General features: G+C 36.6%; 3 protein-coding genes across 4 annotated transcripts in view; 1 reads left to right on the forward strand and 2 right to left on the reverse strand.

Moving 5' to 3' along the window:
- Nucleotides 1-436: 436 nt before the first annotated feature.
- Nucleotides 437-3,580, forward strand: LOC105128892 (actin-97-like). 2 transcript variants are annotated; one of them, XM_011030774.1, is made up of 5 exons: nt 437-541; nt 1,361-1,430; nt 1,715-2,108; nt 2,481-3,094; nt 3,196-3,580. In XM_011030774.1, exons 2-5 carry the CDS (start codon nt 1,371-1,373, stop codon nt 3,259-3,261), a joined length of 1,134 nt encoding a protein of 377 aa, XP_011029076.1. In that variant the 5' UTR covers nt 437-541; nt 1,361-1,370; the 3' UTR covers nt 3,262-3,580. The 2 variants fall into 2 exon arrangements, with proteins under 2 accessions (XP_011029076.1, XP_011029142.1); XM_011030840.1 differs by lacking the exon at nt 437-541 and adding an exon at nt 570-653 and having other exon boundaries at nt 1,360-1,430.
- A 919-nt stretch (nt 3,581-4,499) lies between these two features.
- LOC105129028 (clathrin interactor 1-like) lies at nt 4,500-6,030 on the reverse strand. The gene is made up of 4 exons (XM_011030966.1): nt 5,804-6,030; nt 5,523-5,645; nt 5,261-5,422; nt 4,500-5,169 (listed from the first exon to the last, which is right to left on the reverse strand). Exons 1-4 carry the CDS (start codon nt 5,938-5,940, stop codon nt 4,746-4,748), a joined length of 846 nt encoding a protein of 281 aa, XP_011029268.1. The 5' UTR covers nt 5,941-6,030; the 3' UTR covers nt 4,500-4,745.
- Nucleotides 6,031-8,567: 2,537 nt separating this feature from the next.
- Nucleotides 8,568-9,806, reverse strand: part of LOC105129101 (dolichyl-phosphate beta-glucosyltransferase-like) — a 5,206-nt gene continuing 3,967 nt past the window's right edge. The window contains exon 10 of the mRNA XM_011031075.1: nt 8,568-9,074. Within this exon, the coding sequence (XP_011029377.1) occupies nt 8,888-9,074 (187 nt within the window). The 3' untranslated portion in view covers nt 8,568-8,887. The remainder of the gene's footprint in view (nt 9,075-9,806) is intronic.

A 9,806-nucleotide genomic window follows, 5' to 3' on the forward strand; every position in this document is an offset into this window, starting at 1 on the left:
ATATGATTTGTTTAGAGTATGGTAGAGTTTATTTTTAAAGTGTTATTTATTTAAAAATAATTTTTTATTTTTTAAAATTTATTTTTAATATTTAAAAATTAAAACAATAAAAAATTAATTTAAAACTAAAAAAATCAAAACATTTCAAAAATACACCATGCCAAGCAAGAACGCTACGTACAGGTAAGATTTGTAAGAAGGGAAACAAGAGGAGGGGTAAAATAGAGAAGACGGGAAGGAGAAGAAGAGGGAAATGACTGGAAAACCGGAAGGAGCTGGCTGGATCCAGCAAGAAATAATGACCCCAGATTGATAGGAAATATGAAAAAAAGAAGAGCGCATGACGCGTTCCTCTCTGTAAGTTGTGCCCACAAAATAAAAATAAAAGAATCCAACGGCCCACAACTCATCTCGCGTTCCATATATTGAGCTTCTTCCTTTCTCTTTCTAAAAGCTTGAAAAAAAAAAAAAAACATTTTAGTTTTGTTTTTGTGTGTCGTCGCCTCGCTCACTCTCTCAAAATCCCTCCTCCTATAACAAGGTCAGTCCTTTTCTTTTTCAATCAATCTCTCTTCTATCTTCTCGATCTGCTGTATAGCAGTCTGGATCTGATCTCCTTTTGATCCTGCATTCTGCTTTTTAGTATCTTGTAATGTGCGATTCATGCTCGCATATCATTTTTTTATCTGCATTTTGGTTTCTTCTTAATCCCATGTTTGGATCGGGTTTATTATTATTCCCGGCTTATTTTGTTTAAAATCTGAAGGAAAATTGGGAAATTAACAGTGAAGACCGTAAATTTTACTGTAATTACAATGTTGGAAATGGAGTCTAAATGCTCACTTTTCTTTATGTCTGTGTCTTTAGATTTCGTTTGCAATTGCTTTAAAAATGTGATTTAACATTATTCTCAAATAATATCTGAGATTTACTTGCCTATTCTCTTAAGTCTTTTTTATGCATTTTGATTTTGATGCGATATATTTGTTCACTTTATTTTTCCCAATCGATTTCTTTTCCGTTTTCAAGACACAGAAACACGACGGTTGGTTTGCCACTGCACTTTCTTTTTTTTTGCCAATGTTCAGTAGTTAGATTTGCAGATTTAGGTGTTTGTGTAATAAGACATGGGATCTATAGATGTGATACATTGATTTGCAATGTTGCTGTTTGTTTTTTAACTGATGAAGGCGAAAAAACTCATTTGCTTGTTTGTGTTCTTTTTTTTTTTCAATATCTTATTTTTTACTCTCTTTTGCATTAATGCATGGCTAGTTAGGAGATGATTTTGATGTTTTTGCTTTGCTTGATAAAAGAAATTTATTCCTTTTTTGTTGATTGTCACCGTTTGGTATTACTGGCAGTAGAAGATGGCAGACGCAGAGGATATTCAGCCACTCGTTTGCGACAATGGAACTGGAATGGTCAAGGTATGCCCTTCGACTTTATTGTGTTTGTAGAAAGAATAACATTGGTCTGATCTTCTTATAGAAATACGCATGAAGTTGAAAATTTCAGCAAAATTATTTCCAGTGTCACTTGCTTTGGATAGGAAGTTCCTTTCCTAAATTGCTTGCAAATGTATTTAGAGCTTATCATGTTGTAAAGAAGAAATCTTCTTTCTAGAAACTGCTTTAAACAGATTCAATTTTCTAAATTTGTTTATTGTTTATGTATTGTTTTGGGGAGAACTGATTGCAATATTTGCTTTTAGGCTGGATTTGCTGGAGATGATGCTCCAAGAGCTGTCTTTCCTAGTATTGTTGGTCGTCCTCGTCACACTGGTGTGATGGTCGGCATGGGCCAGAAAGATGCATATGTTGGTGATGAGGCTCAGTCCAAGAGAGGTATCTTAACTTTGAAATACCCAATTGAGCATGGTATTGTGAGCAACTGGGATGATATGGAAAAGATATGGCATCATACCTTCTACAACGAGCTTCGTGTTGCCCCAGAAGAGCATCCAGTGCTCCTAACTGAGGCTCCTCTGAACCCCAAGGCTAATCGTGAGAAGATGACACAGATCATGTTTGAGACCTTCAACACTCCTGCTATGTATGTTGCCATTCAGGCTGTCCTTTCCTTGTATGCAAGTGGTCGTACAACTGGTAAGTGGTTAAATGATTTCGGTAATATTCAGAGGGTTTAAATTGTAAACGTCAACTAGTCTTGTGTTTAATTATTAATATTTTATGTGCCAATACAGATTATTTCGGAGAGGACTAAATATGACTCTGTTGTTTAGGTTGATTCTGGGAGTAGGTGTTCCATCTGTTTAGATTTATTTAGAGTTTTCTCATTGCAGTTGTCTCCTTTACCTTTGTTTTTGGCTTAGATGTGTTTGATGTTTTCCAATTATTTTTATTGTCTTGTTCAATTTCTTTTTGAAAATCTTGAGCTTGTCAGTCCCCTGCCTTCTTTGAAGGCATGTCCTTTTGTTCCAGGATACCCTATTTACTGGTCTTGTATTTGCTGTGCAGGTATTGTGCTGGACTCTGGTGATGGTGTCAGCCATACAGTCCCCATATATGAGGGGTATGCCCTTCCACATGCCATCCTTCGTCTTGACTTGGCTGGCCGTGACCTCACTGATTCCTTGATGAAGATCCTCACTGAGCGTGGTTATTCTTTCACAACGACAGCAGAACGGGAAATTGTAAGGGACATGAAGGAAAAGCTAGCTTACATTGCTCTTGACTACGAGCAGGAGCTAGAGACCTCCAAGACCAGCTCAGCAGTTGAAAAGAGCTATGAATTGCCTGATGGGCAGGTCATCACCATTGGTGCTGAACGTTTCCGTTGCCCAGAGGTCCTCTTCCAACCATCAATGATTGGAATGGAAGCAGCAGGCATTCACGAGACCACATACAACTCCATCATGAAGTGTGATGTTGATATCAGGAAAGACTTGTATGGTAACATTGTCCTCAGTGGTGGTTCCACTATGTTCCCAGGAATTGCTGACAGAATGAGCAAGGAAATCTCTGCGCTAGCCCCAAGCAGCATGAAAATCAAGGTGGGTGCACCACCAGAAAGGAAATACAGTGTCTGGATTGGTGGTTCAATCTTGGCATCTCTTAGCACCTTCCAGCAGGTTAGTGAAAATCCAAGTACATGCATGGTTCTTGATAGAAAGCTTACTCTTAACATTGGTTTCTGATTGGATTGCTTTCTTGCTTGTTTCTCCGAGTGCAGATGTGGATTGCAAAGGCAGAGTATGACGAGTCAGGGCCATCAATTGTGCATCGGAAGTGCTTCTAAATGCTTCGAGGGTGGTATTATCGAAGAAAAAAGAAAAAAAAAATTGCTATATTTCTCGGAAAGAAGTGGTGCAGCTTGCACCCTTTTCACTGTAGCTTTGCTATCCATCTATGTTTATTCTAATGTTGGAGTGATGGTTTTGAGAAGGCGAGGAGTTGATTGCCAGAAGGGTCCAATTCTTTCATTATTAATATCCCGAGATGTTTTGACTGTTCAAATGTTTTCTTTTGCACCACCACCCTAAAGCCCTTAGTTTTGTTTATGGTTATGGGGGACGTCCTTGCTTAATTTGCTTGGGTTATTTGAGGAGTCATTTACAACAACAATATTGCATGTGAAGTCCAAGGAACATGGGACTGAATATGATTTAAAGCCTGGCATCAAAGCAGTCTCAATGGCCGGGTCTCAAAAAATGCTAAAAAATATTGAAAGATGGCAATTAAAGGCTGATCTAGATATTTCATGTTGGAAAAGGATATCGAATTAAAAATCATGGGCTGTTTCTGCACCTTATTTGCCAGTCACTTTCTAAGCCCTAATGGGATAAGAGGGGTAAAGTCCTAACTTGTAACCGATGCTACCGCCGGCCACAAATCCCTAAGGTTATAGAAGGGGTTTGCTTTAGTGATCTTGATGTCAATTACTGCATGCCAGATCAACACCACTTTCAGTAAGTCTTCACTTTCGGAATGGAGTTTTCAGTTTAGGCCGTTTGTTTATAGAAAAGTTATTTCTTTTTAGAAAGTGAATTCGGTCACTTTCGGAATGGAGTTTTCAGTTTAGATTTGGACATGTGGGGGACAAAACTTGGGGAGGAAATTCTGACCGAATCTTGGGCCACAACCCAATCATCCTCAAGTCCAGGTATCGGCCCAAACGATGATCCATCTTCTTTATTGAATTATTAGGACTTAATCAAAAAAGTTAGAACCTGCAGATTGCAGTAGCAGAACCCGTTGATAGTTTTCTGAAATCCAGAAATGAATAAAAAATTCGCGGCAGGAAAGCAAACAACGGGCACTCCTTCACTTGGGAGGTCATGCGTTGCTGTCTTTGTCAGTTGTCCACAACATGTACAAACCCAGCCTTGCAACAACTCCCATCCCTCTTTCCCTCTATATCTCCGAAATTTCCCTCTGCTCACAGTGTTCGATAAAATGTCTAACTCACCGACTCTTTTAATTCTTCTGTTTGTAGACGCTGCCTCCAGTGGAAAGTGCTTCTGCTGAGGAGAAACAGACTGAAAAACAATGAATATTTCTTTTTTCTTAATACAATACAAGTGTGTCTGGATTTCACAGTAAAGATGCGAACAAACTTTTGAATCTTAGAAGACATTGTATGGTTTGCTGAATATGCTGTCCGTTTATAAGAACTCTCATTTATATGAACACACAAACTTGGCCTATTTCACATATCTCCACATTCTCTAATTTCTTCACGTCCTCTCAAACCAGTAGGAGAAAAAAAACAGTTTGGAAAGTTCATTCTGCATCAGAAAGTAGGGGTACTGTTGTATGATGATGGTCGTCGCAGAATGGATGATCTTCTGCGGTATATTCCTCTCTGCTAATATTCTCCTGGTTTCCAAGTGCTGGATGGCTGGTATACTCATGGATTTGGATTCTTTCCTCGTGCAAAAGCTTCCCCTTTGAGTCCATAAACTCGTCATCTTTTTCTTGATTGTGTTGATGGTTATAGATAGAGTTACACCTCAAACGTGTCCTGAAGCCTAATGCTTTTAAGTTTTCCTCAGCTGAAGAGGATCGTTGGGAGAAGCTACCAAACCCTTGAATCTCTCGTGTTAACTTACGAGCGCTTGCCCTCTCTTCTTTGAGAAACTGTTCATTTTCAAGAAGCTCCAGGATTCTCTCGGATAGTTTTCTAACACTTGATCCCCAGTTGAATCTGCAAACGAAACCAAAAAAGTATAATAATCGGAGGTTACAGCCCTTAAAATTGTATATCAATTAATTTGTCAATTAGCCGCTCTACCGACCCTTTCTCATCGACAAACTGAAAGCTAGACATCTCCTTAATGGCATCTTTATCACACTGAAACTCATCAGCAACCCGTAGAGGTCCATGGGTTAGCAGGTGTTCCAATAGAAGCAGAGTCTTGTAAAAGACTCTCCAGTTTTTCCTATCAAATTTTATCAACCTGAATTGGAAACGAAGAAGAAACATAGATCCTTCAGTATAATCTCTAAGTTTCATAGAGGACAAATAGATTAATCTAATCCCAATATGCAAATATAAACCTCTTGTGTAGAATTTCCACAATTCTCCAGTAATCATCAACTTCAAAAGCAGCCCGTGAAATAACACCCATAGCACGTGTATCTGGAGCCCAAAGATCTCCATTTATGATCTCTTCTGTCAACCTTAGAACAGTTTGAATCAACGAGGAAAAGGGTTGATTAATAATTGTATGGCATCGAAATCATATAAACTAACAAAAAACGAGAAGGAGTGTTAACTTACAGTTCTGTTGGTGTACGAAATCATATAAACTAACAAAAAACGAGGAGTATTAACTTACAGTTCTGTTGGTGTAACATCAGTTAGTGCCAAACGAGCAGTTTTGATTTTCTCTTTGAAGAAGAAAGAAGCTTGCCTCTTGAATTCATGGAGAAGAGGGCTGCCCATCTTGCTGTTTTTGTTTAGAAGCATAGCCATGTTCTTTGACTAGAGAAGAATATTTCACTTTGTTTTCTCTCGGAATTCTCAGTAGCGTACGTAATACATGCAACTACTCCATTAGCAGCAACAAACACCAACTACTCTTCAAAAGTGCATGTCTGCGTATGTAATGAGAGGGGAAAGACATGTAAGTGAATATTTAAAGGTAAAAGGATAGAAGTCAGCGAAAGATTTCAAGTTTCAACAGGCCAGCATTATACCACTATCGTGGAAACTGTGTGGTAAATTTGGTCATTGAACATCTTTGCTGTCTTCTCATTTGTCCCTCTAGAACTTGATCAGGTCGACGTATAAGGAAATGTGTTTATTATATACATAGTTTTGGCATAAAGTTTTGTTGATAGCCACGATTGATTTTGGATTAGGTCGTAAACAATCTACTCAAATATCAGGATTCAAGAGATTAAAAATTACAGGCATATCACTAGTGATATGTCACGAGAAAAAAAAATTAATTAAAAAGAAATTAAAAAAATAATAATTAAAGTAATAAGGATTAGATTTAAGAAAAAAACAAAGAGGATGAATAATTTTGTATTGAAGGGCTAAATTAAAGAAAAAATCAATTTTACAAAAGAATTAAAAAAAAACTACCAAGAGAACAAGGATTAAATTTAAAAACAATAATAAATTAAATTTTTTATGAAAAAATAAAATTAAAAACAATTAAAAGTTTACAAAAGAGGTAAGGAAAAAAAAAATCAAGACAAAATCTGAAAAGAAAAAAAAATATTACAAGAGCCAAACCTTGCGGCCTTTATCTACACATATCACCTCTATCTATACATATCACCTCTTTAAAGAGGTAACACTAAAGCAATTCAAATATTATTGTAAAAGGTAACGTTTAACTACCAGATAACTCGAATGTATTATCCACACGCTAAATACACATGTTGGAATTTTCTTTTAATAATTTATATATATTAAATCATATAATTACTCCTAACCCAAACCTATAATTATTAAATATTTGAGTGAAAATATAAAAATATCCTTGAATGTAAAGCATGGAAAATCCTCTCAATGACATGGGAGTCATTTAATTGTTTAATAAAAATAAAGAAGATAGAAACACCTATGAAAGTAAACTTTTAAAAAATAAATTCAAGGGTATAAGGGGCTTTTCACTGTGAATTATAAAATGAAAAAACATAAATGATCTTTTAAATTCTAAATTCTAAATGCCAAATGAATCATTATATAATTACTAAATTACTCCCAATAAAAATATTTTAAGGGCAGCATTAATATTTCACCCGAAAATCTAAAAGCATCACCTATTTTCTCAATTCTTTTTACTTTGATCTTTTATTTTTTAATCTCCTCCTTCTCTAACAAATTAGCCTAGATTGATCTACAATTTAATTCGACAAAAGCTTAAAAAAAGACAAGAAGAAGAAAAGATAAAATAAAAAGAAAAACATTGCGTTGATATTATTTTATAAGTCCACACCATTTTTTGCAAAGTAAATTCCCGCACTTTTTAGATTTACTTATAATAATTAATTTTTGGTGGTGAACCTGTGGTTGGACTGGGAGTAACGATGTGGGTTCCATCCCAGTCCTTCACGTGAAGACTGAAAAACTTAGGCAACCCAGACCACCTTCAACTGACACCAGGCTTGGACTGCTCATGGTTCAATCTCCACCGGCTACATGTTAGGCGGCAATTTGGCAGCAAAATATACCAAGCCATTAAAGGATACGTGTATATTGTCAAACTAGCATGTTCTCATGTTTTTCTTACATGGAAAAGATAGATCTAACCCCGTTCCCTAGATCATTTGTTAATCGTCAGTCTCTAAAACCAACCGCCGGCGAGCCATCTTGGTTGTTCAGCCCGCAACGCAACCATCTTAATCGTCAGTTTTTATTTATTTATTTATTTATTATTATTATAGAATTCCTTTCATTTGCGTCGCCTTGCCTGAGAATTTTGCCAAGACTTGTTGTTTGATATTATGGTAATAATTATTTTTAAAAATATTATTTATTTAAAAATATATTAAAATAATATATATATTTTTATTTTAAAAAAATTTATTTTTAATATGAACAAATCAAAAAAATTTAAAAAAATCTAAAACAAAAAAAAATCAACTTTTTTGTAAAAACATACGGGCTTAACGAATAATCCACTTTCAGACTTGAAATTAGATGTCGGAGCCACGCCTATATACTTTACCTATTCTTTCAAATAAATTTCTCACATGGTCCAGCCCAGTTATTATGAGCCTTAAGAACAATGGAGGGTGCCGGTTAGGCTCCAAGGTTGATGTTGCGTTTTTTTTTTTAACCCTCAAAATCTTAAAGACATTGTCTATTTGGTTGAAATCCCTCTTTGAGAGCTTTTCCATGGAGCAACATAAAGAGAACAGAAACGTAATGGTCTGGTGTCCAATAAGGACGCCGTTGTGTTTCACTGTCAAGATTCGTCTGAATGTAAGATGCGCTCGCAATAGTACACTGGATCATAGGACCCAAGAACACAGATTAAAAATCTCATCCGTGGACCAAGAGCAGCGAGGAGAATAGGAGGCCTCAAGTCACTACAATCTGCGGAAAAAGTAATGGTGGATGGTATTTTAAATTTTCTATCGTAGAATTCAAATGAAAGGAGTCCGCACTGACATCCCTCCATTGTTATACCAATGAGCTGCATAATTTGACCACATGCTCTGTAAATATGATTCCAAATTATGAAACAAAAATCAAGTGAAAGGAAGACGAATCGAAAAATGTGCTCCTCAAACAGTACTGCCAGCAGAAACCGCAGGGTTCGAAATGGCGTTCATTGTAATGGTGTATTCCGTAGTCTGCATGCCCTAACGTTGCCTAATCAAGTGTCAGAATAACTCCGAGAGCAGAAATGCCAGGAAGATCGCAACAGTTCTCATAAATAAACTCCAAATGAAATGTCTCAGCTGCAAATTTTCCACATTCTAGTCCTATATCCCATGGACATGAGCGCTAGCTCCCAGAGCATGTTGGGAATGCTTAATGGGTTCACCTTGGATCCTGGGATTTCAGTCCAGTTCACAGAAATCTCACTCACAGGGATACCAAACCATTTGCATAGGAAAACCAACTCAACATCGAAGCACCATCTGCACAAAGTACATGATATATATTGGTTCCTATAAGAAAGAATAAAAGCAAGCAGATTGCAAAAAGAAAGAAATGGTGGCCAAACACAACTACTAGTCTACCAAGTTCATTTCCACAACTGGTTTACATGGGAACAACAATCCAACTTGCCTATTCTTTTGCATATGCTCATTTTGATTCATTAATTATTTCAATCAAATGAATTTAAGTTTGAAGATCTAAACAAAAGTTTTGCAGGGGTTACATTTAAGAATGTTAATGAGTTCTTGTTTTAAGTTTAGCTAAAATTAAGCACTTGCCTAGAAAAATATGTGTTTAGTATTGTGATAGCTTTTATGGTTTCGGTTTAAAAAAGTAAGTTTTAAAAAAGCTACAAATGGTAGCTTTTCTTAACCAAGGTTTCAAGAGAGAGTTTGGGACAACTTTAGCATGTGTTGATTAACCAAATACTTAAATATATGATTGGAGTAAAACACATGCAATACCCCATAAACAAACAGAGCCTGAACAACATAAACTGTACAAGGAGCAATCAAAAGAAAAATCAATGTTGTTTTGAACTCTTCCAAGTGGATCAACAGATCAAAGGACACTGTTTAAGCAAGAATTGGTGTGATATTATCACAAGCCTCCCCCCCTCTCAAAACAAAACAAACAAAAAAAAGATGACTTGCAAGACGTGACCGTACCCCCCCCCCCCCCCCCCCCCCCCCCCCCCCCCGGGGGCGGCG

Source organism: Populus euphratica, unplaced genomic scaffold, assembly GCF_000495115.2.
Source record: "Populus euphratica unplaced genomic scaffold, PopEup_1.0 scaffold1.1, whole genome shotgun sequence".
In the NCBI taxonomy this organism is placed as follows: Eukaryota; Viridiplantae; Streptophyta; class Magnoliopsida; order Malpighiales; family Salicaceae; genus Populus; species Populus euphratica.

Excerpts from the sequence above, each read along its gene's own strand:
- LOC105128892 (XM_011030774.1), top strand. The coding sequence starts at position 1,371 with ATGGCAGACGCAGAGGATATTCAGCCACTCGTTTGCGACAATGGAACT. Across the intron at positions 1,431-1,714 it reads ATGGAACTGGAATGGTCAAG|GCTGGATTTGCTGGAGATGA; the intron begins GTATGCCCTTCG and ends ATTTGCTTTTAG. Across the intron at positions 3,095-3,195 it reads CTCTTAGCACCTTCCAGCAG|ATGTGGATTGCAAAGGCAGA; the intron begins GTTAGTGAAAAT and ends CTCCGAGTGCAG.
- LOC105129028 (XM_011030966.1), bottom strand. The coding sequence starts at position 5,940 with ATGGCTATGCTTCTAAACAAAAACAGCAAGATGGGCAGCCCTCTTCTC. Across the intron at positions 5,423-5,522 it reads GTGGAAATTCTACACAAGAG|GTTGATAAAATTTGATAGGA; the intron begins GTTTATATTTGC and ends TTTCCAATTCAG. Across the intron at positions 5,170-5,260 it reads CAGTTTGTCGATGAGAAAGG|ATTCAACTGGGGATCAAGTG; the intron begins GTCGGTAGAGCG and ends TTTCGTTTGCAG.